General features: G+C 41.2%; 2 protein-coding genes across 2 annotated transcripts; both read right to left on the reverse strand.

The window, feature by feature from the left end:
- Positions 1 to 299: 299 nt before the first annotated feature.
- On the reverse strand, positions 300 to 1,238 carry LOC143388498 (olfactory receptor 2L13-like). The gene has a single exon (XM_076842226.1). It carries the CDS (start codon positions 1,236 to 1,238, stop codon positions 300 to 302), a length of 939 nt encoding a protein of 312 aa, XP_076698341.1.
- A 15,515-nt stretch (positions 1,239 to 16,753) lies between these two features.
- Positions 16,754 to 17,692, reverse strand: LOC143388504 (olfactory receptor 2L13-like). The gene has a single exon (XM_076842230.1). The coding sequence runs from the start codon at positions 17,690 to 17,692 to the stop codon at positions 16,754 to 16,756; it is 939 nt and encodes a 312-aa protein (XP_076698345.1).
- Between the last annotated feature and the right edge of the window lie 275 nt (positions 17,693 to 17,967).

Genomic DNA, 17,967 nt, shown 5'->3' on the forward strand with positions numbered 1-17,967 from the left:
AAGTTTTACTACATTAATAATACTATTGGAACAAACAATGTGTTATAATAACAAACTATAAATAACAGAATTAATTACAACAGTTAATTTTAATATTGCTTATGTTTTCAACTAATTAATATATTAAAAATCCTTACAAATGGTTATATGTGATGATCATTTTATTGTAAATTAATTTCACATTGAAGTGTGTCCAACAAAAGCTATGACTCTATATCTTACAGTTAGCTTGGTCATTGCAGCTCTAGGACTTAGTCTGAATGGAAGGAGGAAATATTGAGGAGCAGGGACGGCCATGCTCATTTCTTCCTAGAGGACAACATCCCCCACACTCTTCTCATGGCCCCCAGCACCTCCTTGTTCCTCAGGCTGTAGATGATGGGATTGAACATGGGGGTAAGGATGGTGTAGAAGACAGCCATGTTCTTATCCTCTTCAGGTGAGCGGAGACTCTTGGGCTGGAGATAAGTGAAGGCAAAAAGAGCATAGTAAAATATTACCACAGTTAAGTGTGTGGCGCACGTGGTGAAGGCCTTTTTCCTTCCCTCTTTTGAGCGCATTTGGAAGACAGCAAAAAGGACCCGTCCATAGGAGGCCATGATGCCAAGGAAAGGGAGGAGGAGAAATATGACTGTGCTAAAAAAAATCATGTACTCGTAGACCGAGGTGTCTGCACAGGCTAAAGGCACCATGGCTGTAATGTCACAGTAGAAATGATTGATGCCCCTAGACCTGCAGTAAGGAAGATGAAGGGTATAGGTGGTGTGTGACACAGAGTTGATGGAGCCCAGTGTCCAGGACCCCAGGATCATCTTCACACATACCCTTTTACTCATGCGGATGGGGTAGTGGAGGGGGTGGCAGATGGCCACAAAGCGATCATAGGCCATAGAGGCCAGGAGTAAGCCTTCAGAACATGCCATGGTGGCAAAGAAAAAGATCTGCATGGCACACCCCAAGAAGGAGATGTTCATCTGGCCAGAAAGGAAGTTGATGGCCATCTTGGGGACAGTGGAGGAGATGTACATCAGGTCCATGAGGGAGAGCTGGCTGAGGAGAAAGTACATGGGGGTGTGGAGCCGGGGGTCCAAGAAGATGAGGGCAGTCATCCCTGAGTTCCCCAAATAGGCGAGAACAAACACAGAGATGATCAGGAGCAAGAGAAGTAGGCCTTTCTGATTTGGGGGTAACAACCCCAACAAAATAAAGTCATTTGAAGTTTGGTTCCATTTCTCCATGAAATTGTACTGCATTACTTTCCTTGAAAGAAAAAAAAGTAGAAACTAATGACTAAACATTAAATAAAGCATAAAAGTGGAATTAAAAAGTCATTGGTTTTATTAGTGTTTTTTAAAATGAATTATTTTTTTCTTCAATACCTTAGCCTTTGTTCAATCGCTTTTAAGACTTGATTTCCATGTTCCTGCACAGTTCTCTCAGGTAATCACCTCAGAAGTGGTAGACAGATGTAAGGTCTTAAGATATAAACTCAAGTGCCACTTGTGTCAAACCCAGTGAGGTAGCTGGAGCCTTCCTGCCTGCTGACTCCCAGGACTATGCACCAGGCTCAGCCTTGAGGAAGCCAAGAACCTGCTTTCCCAGCTCCCCAACTCAGCACTCAGGTTCACCACAGACATGGCCTGTGGGGCACAGAAGTGCCCTGTGTGCTTGAGTCTGCATCCTCAGTGACCTCGCCTCCTCCACACCTTTAGTGCCTGCTCTTCCCTCCCCACTGGCACTGCTGCAGCTGAGTAAGCCAGGGTCTTCTCCCAGAGCTGTGCTGCTCATCTCCTAAACAGAAGCTGCTCTGCTGGCCCTAAAAGTGGGCCACCATTCAAAAATATTCTTCTGGAACACTAAGGTATTATAGGTATTATATAATATCATTAATAATATAAAGGTATTATAGACATTATGTAATATCATTAATAACATACAGGTATTATATAATATCCATGCTAATGATAATGTGCTCTTTGGCCAGTCTCTCATTCCCAGTGAGGTTTTCATTTTTGAATCCCCACAATCTCAAAATCAAACACCATACATATTCATACACTTTTTTTTCTTTTTTTCATAGAAACAAATCGCACATGAATAAGATGAAATATTATGCAAGGTTTTCACCCTATCTTTCCCAGCAGCCATCTCGAACTAGTGTGATAATGGACATGTAACATAAGTATGAAAAACAGAATCATACACTCAGATATTCTTTCTGTTTTTAGGTGAATCTTTGAGATGTCCTACCTTCATTCACAGTACTTCATTCATCACAATCTGTGTACTCCCTGTTCTATAAATTTAAGTCTTAATGTCTTCATTTTCCATAAGTTACCAGTAGAATTCACTGATGGGCATAATAGTATTTTCAAATAAAATTTTGCTCATGATCAGATTTCGAGTCTGTGTGCCTGATTCATGTTTGTAATTGTATGCTAGGGGTTTATTAAATGCTTTACCGTGTATACAAGAGTCATTCAATCAGTTTACATAAATATTGCTCTCCTCCATACTCCAGGCTCAGTCAGGCTAGGTCAGGCCTAATTCCATACTCCGGGTTAGGTCAGGCATGTAGACCTTGGAGAGAATGTTCATTTCCCTTCCTGTCCAGTGGTTTAGTTTCACCAGGTTTAGGCAGGAGGTGACTCTGCTGCTGAGCTGTTCACCTAGGAGGGAACATGAACAGAGGTGGCTTCCAGACTATAGTTTATTCAGGTGTGTTTTTGCCCCATTCAGAGGAATTTATTTAAGTAAAGCAACATAAATTAGATGTCAACATTCACAGTAAAGAAATCAAAATCAGAAATTAATGATTAACTTTCCTTCCTAGATAATTTTTTTTTCTGACTTAATATGCCCAGGCCTTTAATTGGGAACTTATATCTGTCATTCAGCTCTTTGTACCACCCTTTCCAATTTAAGTCATCTCAATTCTGGCAATTTGTTTTTCATTCTCCCAAGTATGCAACAGTGTGATTGCATCATTTCTTAAGTTCCCAGCATATGTGATTTCCATCTTCTCTCATCTTGTGTCAGTATGGGATTTTTTACTTTATATATTTGTGCTCTTCTGACTGAAATGCTGATGTCCCCTCCTGTAACAGATATCCACTGGGTAACCAGATTGTGTTACTAATTTTTCATAAAAAAGAACAATTATTAATTCTTTGTTATAAAAATTCATATTTAGTAACAAAACAAATATTGCTTCATATAACTGTGGTAATCATGAAAAAACTGTGCAAGAGAGCTTATCATAAAAAGTAGCAATGCATTGTTAGAACTAGCTAGTTGACAAAATATGACAGTGAAAACCTGCATGGAGAGGACTACAGTAGAACCACAAGGTCACCAGGTAGCAGGAGAGGTGACCAGGCAGCTGTGTGCTGAATGACTTAGAGATAAAAACCTATGACATCATAGGAAAAGACAACTGCAAGGTGCCATCTTCACAATGTATCCATTCCTTCAAATTACGCCTTCCATTTGGGGGCATTGTTGCTGGGTATCAACTTGCTCTAGTGGTTAAAATACACAAGATTCCACAGTCTGGGGCTCATATTTAGTGGGTGACACAGACAACAGAGCAGCAGCTCAGACACATGCTGTGAGCTCTGTGGACAGTAGGGACAGCAAGAAGAAGGACAGAGGGCAGCAGCACTGAACACCACTCCAAGGAGCTGCTGTGGTAGCCCTCAGGCTTTGGACCACTCTGCACAGACTGAGGAGCAGGGCCAGTCCTGGAGGGAGCCTGCCTGGGTCATCAGGGCAGCAGCAGAGACAGAGGGCTCTGGAAGCTCAGGTCCCAGGGCAAATGTGTAGGGAAGGGAGGACTCAGACTCTGCTCTGGACCAGGTGAGAGGCCAATGGGTGTGGCATGGGATCAGGTTCCCTTCTGGAGCTCACACAGGAGGCTCTGGTTGAGCAGAGAGCTGAGAGGAGGAGCTCAGGGCAGAGAGTGGGCAGTGGGCAATGAGGACAGTTGGGGCTACCCTGGGTTTAACAAAGGAAGCCAAGCATGCCAGGGACCCCTGAGGCCTGGGCACATCAGCATAGCTGTGTGCTGCTTAGGAACAGGATGGGACACATTGAATCCTCTGTCTCTATCTCTTGCATCAGGGGCTATTGCATAGTAGGCTCTTAGCAAATCTGCTGATCAACTGAACCAAATAATAGCCTTAGGATTAAATTTGTAAAATATTTCAAACTAACAAAATATGACTAGGTCATTTTATAAATCATTTTTTGGCATCCATACCCTAGAAATAAGGGCATGGCAGAGTCTTGAGTTTCTTTCCTTATTCCTTTGTTTGATTCTAAATTGAGAAAAAGGAAGGTGCCAACAGCCTGGTAGGACCAATCCCTGAACACACTCTTGATGTAAGTTTATGTCTTCCATGGGCTAGTCATTTTAAAGGTAGGCTATGTTTATATTAGATTTTTTCTTACATAGACTAGACTTCAGAGTATCATAAAATAGATTGATATTAGTTACCAGAAAAACTATTTTTCCCTAAATTGAAAATATTTGTGTTCTCAAGTATAAATGAGAAGAGTTCCATCAGGATCCCGTATTTCACTTTGGACCTGAATTTTTTAGGATCTGGGGCTTTGGAATTAGACATGGGGGTCTATTCATTTTTTATTGGGTTGAGGTGTTTTTTTTTTTTTGCAACAGAATTACATGAAACACAATTACAATATAACTTGGAGAATACAGTTCCTGGGATTTCAAGGTGGGTCTAAGATGAGAGTCTCCCTTGACCATCTTAAAAAGCAGAGGGTTCAAATATAGTTTAATGACCCTCATTTCACCAGGACATATAGTGTAACAAGTGTAGGACTTTGGTTTACCTTCCAAGTATTAAGAGTAATGCAGTTTTAAAAACATTGCAGCCAGTCACCAATGAGCAAGACCAATGAGCAAGCTGCCTGAACTTTACCCAACTCATTTCCAGCATCCCCAGGTGGGAGCTGTGGAGGGAGTGAGCTCTGTGTGTTCAGCACACAGTGGGGCCTGAAGCTGTGTCTGTCTCCCCTCTTTTTTCCATACCTCAAACATGGAGGAAACTCATATCCAGAGGCATTGACTGTTTCAATTACAGTCAACCCCCCCCCCACCCCGAGAGAAGCACATTGTTGGATTTTAACAAGTACCCATCACCTACATTTAAGTTGAAGCTTAACCTTAGCTTTTCCAATTTACTATGGAACTGCCCATTCTTTTACACAGAAAGTATGTCCTAGCCCTAGAAAAAACAAGCCTCCAGAATGTCCCCCTTAGATAAACCTAACCCAAACTTACTTGGTTCAATAATATCATGGGTCTTACCTTGTCTGAGGTTCTGAGTTTTCATTTGAAAGGAGTAATTTTATAATTATGACATTCATTGCTGAAAGTTCATTGAGTTCCATAAAATATTAAAACCCCAAGCCATATTCCAGCCTGCCAGGCTAAGCAACTAGATCCTGCCTCTGATCAGCAGCCCTGGCACAAGAGCCAAAGGCACCAACTAGGAAGGAATTCTTAGAACACATTCAGCTCTGACCACCCCCACCGATAGCACTCCCTTAGGCTGAATCACAGAGCCTTTCACCCTTGTGCAGTGTCCCCTATGTTACCACTTTGCTCAAACACCCTCCTTTGCTATTACCTTGTTCAAGTGAGAACAAAGAGACCTGTCATACTTCCTTCCTCAGGTTCCACAGGGGAAGAGAAGGACAGCTGCTCCACCTGGTGTGCAGAGCCTTCCTTCAGGAGCTTTATATGTCCTCCCTCCCCTCTAATTGATCCCCAATGTCCACACCCACAGGGACAGAAGCCTCAGCCATCACGTGACTTTGCTGACTTGGAGATGAAATCAGCTCAAGTTCAGAGCAAATCCACCAACCTGCTCAGCTCTGCCTCTGTCGCCTGCTGCCCAAAACTAGCCTCAGGAGGAAAGAACCAGTTATCCCAGAACATGTTTGGAGGGCTGTAAGGGGTGATATGCAGAGATAACTGAAACCCCTTGTTGTGTTAGAGACCTCAGGATCAACAATATGCAGGAATCACATGAACCTTCAGCTGACCAGGAGCAATCCCTTCTATAGTCAGCTTCCAGAGCAAATTGTTGTTTGTGACTAACGTTTTTTTTCAGGGAATGAAACAAGCAGTTAAAGTGTTTGTGATCGATTTAAATTATGCTATCACAAAATACTTTCTTCTATTTGAGGAGAGGTAGGTAAGTGATTCATGAAAATACTAATGCAGTCAGACATTCTACTAAGGTGAGAAGTTGACTCAAAGGTCTCATGATACAATGAGGATTTAGGCTCAGAAAGATGAGTCCAGCCTGCCACATCCACCACTGATTGGGAGACTGAGTTGGATTTTTTTTTAAGACAATGGTTTTTTGCCAAATCCTTTTAAAATAATGACTAATAGCATCTGGAAATTAAGTGAATGTATGTACGCCAAGTGCTCAAAAAGTGTCAGTTGCAGAGATAGGATGAATAGACATGAGAATCTCTTATTATCTTGTTCACTTCACACATTGTCAAAAGAGAGAAATGCACATTTCCAGGTATTTTTGATACTTACCTGTTGGAATGACTTTCAGTCTCAGCTAGCTGCTACTAGCAGCTCAGAAGTGCCTGAAATATCCACCTTCCTTCAGGCCTGACAGGAGGACCTGCAGGATGGGGTGAAACCACATTCTCAGCACTTGTGGTTAGCATTGCCAAACTGCCCTGCCAGGAAACTGAGAGTCAGGGGCTTCAGGGATGAAACCCCTGACTCAAAGGGCTAAAGACCCTTACAGATTGCTTTCTGCCATGACAGCAATATTTAGAGTATCCTCACAGTGCAGTTACATTAGGAAGAAGATGATTGGCTTATGGATATTGTCTTGCTTATGTATGATTGACAGGCACACGCCACTCAAACCCTATAACAGTTGTGTGCATTCCAAAAATAAACTGAGCTACTAGATGACAACCTGAGGTGGGTCTCCAGCCAGTTCTTTCACCAGCTCCCAGAGTCTGTGTGTTGATTCTGCATCTCTACCCACTGCAACAAGGCAGCCAAGTGACCACCGACCACGAAGGGACTTAGGAACGCATTCACTTACCTGTGACATAGAGCCTTTTATCCGAGGAAGAAATTATAGAATATTATTTAACTTAATAAGATTGGATTCAATACATAGTTGGGACCCATATGACGGAAGTATCATGAAGAGCCAGCCTTAACAAATAATTCCGTTGCTTTAAATCTCAGGAGTGGATCAGTTATAAACATAGGAGAGCTCTTGTCGTTTCTGCTTTTCTTTTGTGGATGCCTTCTGTCTCCCCCATGTGCGGGTTCTTCTGCTGTAGACCTACAGAACTCCTGAGCCTGGTACCCACACAGTCCATGGGGAACCAGGAAGTGGAGCTGGAGAAGAGTGCCATCCAGGGTGATGGATCTTGGCTCACACTTATGAACACAGGTCCCACACTGACCCCTTTGGCTTGTCACAGTATGTTCTTCCTCCCTAAAACTTAAGAGGGCATTCCCTGTCCGAATGCCAGTGTCCTTCCACATTCTTGACTCACTCCATGTGGAAAAGAATGAGTGGGTTCACAGCACCTGGTCAGCCAGCGTTGACACCTCCTTCCACTGAACTTGGCTTTGTGCACTCTGCACCCACCTGCTGGGCCTCCTGTCCAGGGACAATGCAGGAAGCAGCTATGCTTGAGCAAGTCTACCCCTCTGCCTTTGTTCTGCCCTTCATCTCCTAGTTCCAGCTTTCTCTCAGCTGCATCTTAAAAAAATGCAACACAATGTTTTTAGCCCAATGGTGGGTTTATGGAATTCAATAATGCTCTTTAAACCTACAAAAAAAAAAAAAAAAAAAACTGAAGGAGCTGACCTGACATTGAGTTTCTTTTTGTGTCTGTAGAGATGGAAGTTGCTCATTTTTAAGGTAGAGTAATTGTGGAAATGATGGAGAAGGGTTTTCAAGGATGGTGATCAAGAGTGCACCCAGGGTGAAAGAGACGGCTCCAGGGTGGTGTCTCCAGGACCAGAGGACCTTGTGTACATGGAGAGATCCATTCCACTTCATGTTCAGGGAAAGTGAAATGTCAAGGTGAAGAGGCCCCTGGGAGGACTTTGCCAGAGAAAGCTGGTGTGATGGGCACACCCCAAGAGCACGTCAGGCTGACTTTGGAAGACTAGGAGGCCAGGAGAAGGGTATACACCAGTGACCACTGTGGATAATGATAAATCGCTACTAAGTGGTTGGGGAACAACTAGGTGAAGAATAGTGACTTTAGGGAATGGGTATATATAAATAGGTCCTTTTGGAATGTTATTATGTTTTTAGCACATTTATATGCTGATTTCAGTACAAAAAAGTTTGTTCTGGCCCCAAAACAGCTGCAGATATTTACACTCTCCAGGGCATTCCAGCAGTCCTTCCAGTCCCTTGCTGTTTACTCCACGGGTCCTTTAGAAGTGGCTGTGGTGGCTTAGATAGAGTCAGTGCAGGAGCTCATCAGCAAGAGGTTGGCCTCACCAGGGCTAAGTTGTTATTATTATTGAGACCTAACATTGATTCATCTTTCTGGGGTCCCACAAAACAATTGATACATTTTATAATATGTTATACAAAAATCAGGGCAGAAAGCATTTCCAGCTCCTCAAACATTAATCATTTCTGTGTGTTGGGAATTTTCACAGGCTTCCAGCTATTTTAGAATATATTATGGATGACAGTAGCCAGCATATGATATTTGTCTTTCTGTGACTGTCTTACATCACTTAGTAACTACGAGTGCATCTAATGTTGCTGCAAATGACAGGGTTTCACTCTTTAATATTCCGTTTTGAATCAGTACATTTCCTCACCCACGTGTCTCTTCCTGGGAACCTTGGTAGATTCCACCTCGTGGCTCCTATGCATAGTACTGCAATGTCTATGGAGTGCAGGCCTGCCTTGGACAGAATCACTTTATTTCACCTGGACATATACCCAGTGATAGGACTGCTGGATCCTGGGAGAGTTCTATTTTTAGTTTCCTAAGAACCCACAAACTTTTTTCCATAATGGCTATGCTAATTTATATCTCCACCAACAGTGAATAAGAGATCGCCTTTTCCATAGCCTCATGATTATTTGTATTTTTATTTATTCATATATTTTTGATTTTTTATTATAGCCTTTCTAACATGGGTTAGATGATTTTAATGATTTAAATGCAGTTTAAATTTGCATTTTCTTCATGACATTTTGACCACTTTTTACAGACTTTGCCATTCCCACATCATTGAGAGTATCTATTCAGATCTTTACCCATTTATCAATAGTTACTTTTTCCTTCAGGACTGATTTAGTTACTATCTAATCTCCCAACAAGGTAAACCAAAGCTTAGCCTTCGACATGGCCTCCTTCAGAGAAGCTGAGCAGCCTCCTGGAGGCAGGCTGATTGTCTGGAATCTTCCAAGTCTCAGAGGGTGTCAGTCGGTTTTCCAGCACATGGACACAGGTTCATCTTCTGGGTTTGGCAGCCTGTGCGATTGCTTCAGTGGGCAGAAGCCCTTCCAGGAGTCTGTACTGTCTGTCATTCCTGGATGGACAAACCTATCCATGGGATCCTCTAGTGTGTGACTCTGGCCAGCAGGCAGATCTTATGGGAAGCAAAGTGGGCAGAGAACTCCTTCCCATTGGAATCCCATGAAAATAAAAGAGAGATCAGTGGTATAAAGGAAGGGATTGAGGGGGAGGCAGGAGGGATGGGATAAGGGAAGAACAGTGGGATAAATCTGTGCAAATTTCCTATGTGCACACATGAATGTTCCACAGTGAACCTCACCTTCACTTATATCCATAGTATAGCACACTGCTAAAAAGTCTATAATAAATAGAAGAGAACCAGTTCAGTAGCAGAAAGAGAACAGGATTAGGGAGGCGGGGAAGAAAGAGGTAGGTACTAGACACTGACCTAGAGTGGATTATATTCATATTGTGTGTCAAAGGAGCCCCAATGCTGTGCATGATCACGATGCCCTAATACAACACTCAATAGATGATTGTGTGTACATGGAGGGTTCGCGTCCTTCCTCTGCTCCTTCCACCGTCTACTTGTCCAGTTGTATTCCACAGCCACACTGTTTTGATTCTTTAGCTGTTGAAAATTTTTAAAACAAGAAGTGTCAGTCTTGAAATTTTATTTTAAAAAAAGAAAATTAAGGGCTGAGGATGTGGCTCAAGTGGTAGCATGCTTGCCTGGCATGCATGGGGCGCTGGGTTCAATCCTCAGCACCACATTTAAAAAAATAAAATGAAGATATTGTGTCCATTGAAAACTGAAAAATAAATATTAAAAAATTCTCTCTCTCTCTCTCTCTCTCTCTAAAAAAAGAAAAAAGTTAATTGAGATTGTGTTTGCTGTTCAGAATCCCTGCACATTTCATATAAATTTTATGATGGGATTTCTATTTTGGTGGGGGGGGGGTAGATTTTAATTGGTATTGCCTTGTGACTTTAGGTAACTTGTGTATTGTGACATGGTGTTAAGCCTTCCAGATCATGATTGCCGCTCTATTTCTATCTAGTTGTCTTCTTTAATTGGATTCATCAACTCTCGACCATCATCAATGTTTAAGACTTTTGCCTCTGTAGTTAAGTTTACTTCTAAATGCTTTATTTCTTTTAATTGCTTTTGTGAATAGAACTATTCTAACAAAAACATTTTCAGAGTCATTTTTGGTTTACAGTAATACAACATGTAATCATTATTAATTTTGGATGCTGAGACTTTGAAATTTTCACTTTTTTCTTTTCATCTCTGTTTTTCATTGGTACTAGGGATTGAACTCAGGGACACCTGATCACTCAGACACATTCCCAGCCTTACTGTGTATTTTATTTAGAGACAGGGTCTCACTGAGCTGCTTAGCACCTCACTTTTACTGAGGCTGGCTTTGAACTCATGATCCTCCTGCGTTAGCCTCCTGAGCTGCTAGAATTATAGGCAGGTGCCACTGCACCCAGCTTTTCTTTCTTTCTTTCTTTCATTTTTTTTTTTTTGATACTGAGAATTAAACTCAGGTGTGTTTGGCCACTGAGATACAATCTAAGTTGCTTAAGGTCTCACTAATTTTCTGAGGCTGCCCTTGAACTTTCGATCCTCCTGCCTCAGCCTCCTGAGTCACTGGGATCTTTGTTGTGCACACTCTCCTGGTCATTTATTATATCTAACAGTTTTCTGAGTGTGGAATCATGAGGTTTTCCATGTATGTTATGATGTCATATAAAAATAACAATGGTGTTATTTTTTCCCAAAATAGGATAATTATATTTAATTCTTCTTGTGTGACTTCTGAGGCTCCACCTCCAATTGCACATTGAATGGAGCCCGGGAAAGTGAGTGTACTCATCCTGTTCTACATAAGGCACAAGATTTTAACCTTTCACTGTGTACAAAGATGCCACTCTGAGTTAAATTCTCAACATGATTTCACATTAAGCTTTAGCTCAAGTAATGCATGGACATGATCAGCAGTGCACAGGACAAAGTGTCTTCCCAACACCAGGCAATGACATCAAATAGTTCTACATTTTTCTCCATATTTGCCCACTTATTCTCAAGTCACATGCTTTTCTTCTTCGAATCCCACAGCCCATGCACCAACTCCTGGCTCAGATCTTGGCCTGGGGCTGGGAACTGGCTCTTGGCCACATCACCCTCTGCATGGTGCTCACCCTCCTCCCAGGCTCTCATGGGATTGTGTCTCTCCAGATGGCTCAGGGGAGGGTGGACTCCAGGCTTCTCATTGTCAACACTAGTGCTCTCTCCAACACTTTAGGGTCTCGTTCCCAAAGAGAGTCATGAAAATTCTTTCAATAAAACATTTCTTATTCATTGTGTGATGTTTTCATGCTGCTTTCAAACAATAACACAGATATTTGATTTCTGAGAATTTTTCTTTCACAATATGAAACTTATTATTATTTCATTATAGACATTTCTAGGAAAGCCCACAAGCATGCACCAATTCTCTTTTTTTCCTCCCCTAGATTTTCTACCTTTTCTAAATGTCAGTCCTCTAGTATTATTGCTTCTGTTTTGTTTTTCTTCTGGGAGATTTTTACAAGTTTGTCTTTTAATTTTGTTCTTCTTCATTTCTCAATCAGCATAATTTGCTTTCCAACAGAATTTTATCATTCTCTTCCTCTTATAAAACTAGAGGAGCGGATACGTGTGTCCTTTCAGTAATATCTTGAAATATCTCTGAAATTTTGAACTTTTATTTAAAATGATCATTCTCTTCACAGAAGCATAAAAATTTTAGGCTTTTGGGAAATGTTTTGCAAATTTTCCAATGTTCATCTTTTATCAGGAGCAGAACTCCCTATGCATCTCTGCTGAGCTTCTCTGGATACTATCTCCTCCTTCACAGGCATCTGACCACTCCTCTATCAAGAGTCCTCCTCCATGCTCAGCATACTCCATTTATATCGCATGAGGAATGGAGTCGCCATCTATGGACTTAGACCTCTGAGAATGTGACCTCCAAATAAACTATTCCTCCTTGAAATTTTTCTTTTCAAGTCTTTTGATCATAGCAACAAAAAAGCTGACTGGTATACTATGTATTAAACATCTATTCAAGTGGATTAGAGAAAGTGAACATTTGTGGGCACTCCTAGCACCTGTTAGGTGGCAATTAGATTTAAATTGTGATTAATTTTGAGAATAATATTTTTCCTTGTTTTTCTAGTGTTTTTTATAATCTTTAAAAATTTTAAACCATTGGGATAAATTGATGATTATTTCAAAATACAAATTTCAATATGTCTGATTCTGATGGTTTTCATGGAGCAATTTTTTTTCTAAAAAGATGTAACTCTTGTGGAAATGAATTTCATGTCAACCTGAGTATGTGTATGTGTAGAGAAAGAGAGTCAGAGAGAGAGAGATAGAGAGAGAGAGGGGTGGATAGATAGGTAGATTGATTGATTGATTGAGGGTGGAGGGAGTTGCTATTGATGTTGTAATTTGTTTGGTTGATTTTGTGCAATTATAGGGATCTAATTTGGGATCTTATGTCTGTGAAGTAAGATCTCCACCAGAAAGGTATATACATCAGGCCTTAGATTTAAATTAAAAAAAAAACAGTCAATAATATTTAAATGAATCTTACATTTATGGTAATTTATAGAAGTTATATTTAAAAATCTGAAACACATAGTGTGGATGTATGATTCAAAGCCTATTTATATATTTTATCACAGGTTTCTCAATTACAGGGTAAATTTAAGTAATTCTTTACTATTAATAACTGATTCATCTGGCCCTTTATAATGAAATAATGTTTTAATCTATCCAAAAACCTCTACCATTAATTACTTAAATCTTTAAATGACCTTTATTCTTACTTCTGTTTTATAACAGGTGGGTGTTTACTTTGTAGTGCAGAGTATTCAAATCCATAGATTATGAACTTGATGAATTCTTACAAGTGCCTTTTTTCTATTCTTGCAATGATCACTTATATACTCTTATTTAGTTATAATTTTCTAGTGAAATATAGTGCCCAAGAACGGGCATTTCCTGTCTTGGCAAGCAGGTTGCATGGTAAGCTTCTTGCAGACTCCACAGAGGCTCTTTGTCTCTCCCAGGCAAAAGCATTTGCTGCCCTCTGTGACATATGCTGCTGCTGCCATCACTGCCATCATGGTGCATGGAAACCATGAGCAGCTCCAAGATGTGTGTAAATACATGAGAGGCACAAGTTAATTGCTCTGTGCACATGTTGCTTGAAAGCAAAAATGTGAGCTCTGCTGCTGTGGGTAGAGACGAGAATGAACACCACGGAAAGTTTGTGTCCTCCCCAACACATATTAAATGCAACCCCACAGTGGTAGTATTGGAGGTGGGGTGTTCAGGAGGTGCTCCATCAGTCATAATGCAGGACCTCACAAATGAGTGGGAGCTCTGAAAATCGCTTCTGAGGAGCTTGTTCACCCTCACCTCACATGGGGACACAGGACAGGGGCACCGTGTTTAACCTGGATGCAGCCCTCACCTTGCACGGAATCTTCAGAGATAGATTTACATTGCTCATATGCCTCTTATGTCTTCTTATCACAGCTTCAATGCACGAAGGTACAATCTTTGCTGTTCTGGTCTCTTGCTGTCCCTGGAATGAATCCAAAGGATACAGAATTCAGCAGAGGTGCTGAGTGCAGGCCGTGTGTTCATACTAGATGTGAATGGTGGAGGCCACCAGGAGCCTGGTCCACTCTCCTCTGAGACACCATGGTCTTGGGGAACTCATGTCAGCACTGTGCCCTGTAATATCAGCACTGGAATCTCTCAATCCCCTCTTGCTGATGTGGAAGCTAAGCACACAAACAAAACTACCCTTGTAACACCCCTCAAAGGTAGAGCTGAGGTGCCAGAAGGAGGAAGCACCAAGGTGACACACAACTCCTGCAGAACAGCCCCAGCAGGACAATCCAGGGAAACTGTTACCTTCAAGACTGCCACTACCACTGTTGATGGAGCTGTCCACCATGACCTTGAGACTAGGTTTACCAAGTAGCTTCTGGACTCCCTTCAGAGCTTGCCTGCTCACTGAACAACTCCTGCAGATTCCTCCTAATAAGCCCTCAACCTCCCTGTGTTCTCCAGACACACTGCAGTCCACCCAGCCTGTTCACTGGTGTCCTGCATGATTTATTCTCAGAGAAAAATATATTTCTGAAGATTCATCTATGTTTGCATGTTTAATTGACTTGTCACACTGATGTTGCTGCAGAAGTCACAGTTAATCTAATATGTCATGCCTGTAACTCTGGACTACCAGCAAATATGGAGAACCACAGGATCTTAGAAATGACTTTGTGAAATCCTTTGCCCTAGCAAGTCCTCTGGCTCAGGTGTACAATAAAGCAACACCCACTGGCATGGGACTGCACCCACTGGCATGGGACTGCACCAAGGGCACTTCTTTCCTCTTAGCCCATGACATTAGGAAGCTGAATGTAGAAAACACAGAGAGAAGTTCAAATTTCTGCCATCCAATACCTTCTCTAGAAGCTTCTACTGTAGATAATCTTGAGTGTTGGGCAATGTTACCTCTTGGGGAGACTCACCCACATCATCTCCATCTCACAGTGTCCCTAGAGCCCTCTTCACTATGCATCATTTTAGCCATTTCAGAAAACTATGAATCTGCAGTCATTATATCGCCCTTCCTCTCATTAATTAAATTTTAATCCTACAACTGTGAGATGCAAATTTTAGAGCACATGTTATCTGTTTTAAAGTGGACAGTGTGTGCATTCACAATTTTATTATAAATTGATTTAATAAGGTTTAATTTATGGAAAGAAAAAGGTACTGCTTTCTTTCTATATTGACAGATGAATATCTTTTTTTCACAAATATCTTTCACCAGTGTGATATTGTGGAATGTAGTAATGATTAACTTCATGATTTAAGAAAAACTTCAACCAAGATACTCAATTTTTATCTTTGCCTTTAAAATGTGTGTGTGGGAAAGAAAAAAAAAAACAATTATATCCAAGAGTAGGTGTTTAATCAAAAGTCTCTGAGTAGTGAGTACATACAACATTGCCTGTCACCCAAAGGTGGGTATGTAATGTTCCATAAAATGGAAGTCAGATTAACATTTTGGCCTTAAATGAGTCCTTTTATTCCAATTCCACAAGTCCAAAATATAAAAAAAAAACTTCATACTTCCGTCTCCTAATCATTCAAAAATATTTTTATCCACCTCCATCATTATAACCATGGCCCTTAATGTCCATAGAATTTTCTAGTTGCATTCAAATTGGCATTGAAATCAGATTGTATCACACAAGATTTTAAATTGAAGGGGAATGAAAGAAATTAGCACCCACTAAAAGAAAAAGGAAGGAACATTTGAAAGCCAAATAGTGGCTCAGAGCATCAGGCTGCAGGTGCACACCAAGGACAGTTCCCAGCACACACATAAGAAGAGCAATCAGGCTGCATGTCCAGGACCATCCAGAGTGTTGAATAAAGAAGGTGAACAGGGCAATAAACACAAACACACACACACACATACACATAAAAGGTGTAGCATTTGTCCTCAAGGCAAAATTACACACAACATGGCCAGAGAATAATTAGAGATGTGAAAAACTGGTTTCTAGGAGCCACATGGAGTTCCACATCACTATAAGACTAACATTAAAAATAAAAAAAAATGAATGCTTGATTTTAAGAGTACATAGGACAATGCTTTATCCCAAGAACAGAAATCATGGAACAACTCTCCCAGAGGTAGAGGATTACAAATCAACCAGCTCTTGCGTTTTTGTAGACACTGACCATATGTGGTGTGCACACTTGAAATGTGGAGAATAATATGAAGCCATGGTAAATATCAACCTCATAAGAATTTTATTACACTAATATTAATATGTATACAATCAAATGGTATAAGAGTGTGATATAAAATAATTAATATTATTAATAATTTTAAAAAATTAAAAATATCAGTTTGATTAATATTAACATGGATTGCAATGTTTTCAATTAAATAAAAATATTAATAATAAATATAGAAGCTTATAAACATCAAAATATCATTTAAATTTATTTTACAGTTAAACGTGTAACTGGAAAACTTTAATTGCATATGAGTCTTATACTTTCTATTGGACACCACAGCTCTTGAGTCTGCCTGAGAGAAGCAATAGCAAGGAGCAGGGATAGCCACGGTCACTTCTTCCTGGAGGAGAACATCCCCCACACTCTCCTCATGGCCCCCAGCACCTCCTTGTTCCTCAGGCTGTAGACAATTGGGTTGAGCATGGGGGTGAGGACGCTGTAGAAAACTGCAAGGATCTTGTCCTCTTCTGGTGAGCGGAGACTCTTGGGCCGGAGATAAGTGTAGACAAAAGGTGTGTAGTAAAATATCACCACAGTTAAATGTGTGGCACATGTGGTGAAAGCCTTTTTTCTCCCCTCTTTTGAGCGCATGTGGAAGACAGCAAAAAGAACCCGTCCATAGGAGGCCGTGATGCCAAGGAAAGGAAGGAGGAGAAACAGGACTGCACTCACAAACACCATGTACTCATAGTCCCAGGTGTCCACACAGGCCAGAGGCATCATGGCTGGGATGTCACAGTAGAAATGATTGATGGCTCTAGATCTGCAGTAAGGAATCTGAAAAGTATAGATGGTGTGTGCCAGGGAGTTGATGGAGCTCAGCGTCCAGGACCCCAGGATCATCTTCACACATACCCTTTTACTCATGCGGATGGGATAGTGGAGGGGGTGGCAGATGGCCACAAAGCGGTCATAGGCCATGGAGGCTAGAAGTAAGCCTTCAGAACATGCCAATGTCACAAAGAAGAAGATTTGCACACCACATCCCAGGAAGGAGATGCTTTTCTGCCCAGAGAGGAAGTTGTATACCATCTTGGGGACAGTGGAGGAGATGTACATCAGGTCCATGAGGGAGAGCTGGCTGAGGAGAAAGTACATGGGGGTGTGGAGCCGCAGATCCAAGAAGATGAGGGCAGTCATCCCTGAGTTCCCCAAACAGGCGAGAACAAACACAGAGATGATCAGGAGCAAGAGAAGTGGGCCAGTCTGGTTTTGCGGTAACAGGCCCAATAAAATGAAATCACTTGAAGTTTGGTTCCATTTCTCCATGGAAATGCACTACTTTGATATGCTTGAAAGAAAAATAAATAGGAAAGCTAAGAACGAAACATCAACTGAATCAGCACAGGAGAATAACAAGGAATTGACTTTATGAGACCTTGTTTAGATTGAAATCTTCTTCATTCAACATCACAGCTCTTGTTGACTTGATTTTAACCTGAATTAAACATTCCTTTCCCAGTCCTCACTGGTAAGCATCTTAGCAAGTCATAGACACAAACATGGTCCTGAAAAACAGGCACAGCAAACTCAGTGAAGCAGCT

The sequence above is a fragment of the Callospermophilus lateralis genome, unplaced genomic scaffold (assembly GCF_048772815.1).
Source record: "Callospermophilus lateralis isolate mCalLat2 unplaced genomic scaffold, mCalLat2.hap1 Scaffold_2286, whole genome shotgun sequence".
NCBI classification, from domain to species: domain Eukaryota; kingdom Metazoa; phylum Chordata; class Mammalia; order Rodentia; family Sciuridae; genus Callospermophilus; species Callospermophilus lateralis.

Bases quoted from the DNA above. Each gene is read 5' to 3' on its own strand.
- LOC143388498 (XM_076842226.1), bottom strand. From the start codon at position 1,238: ATGGAGAAATGGAACCAAACTTCAAATGACTTTATTTTGTTGGGGTTG.
- LOC143388504 (XM_076842230.1), bottom strand. From the start codon at position 17,692: ATGGAGAAATGGAACCAAACTTCAAGTGATTTCATTTTATTGGGCCTG.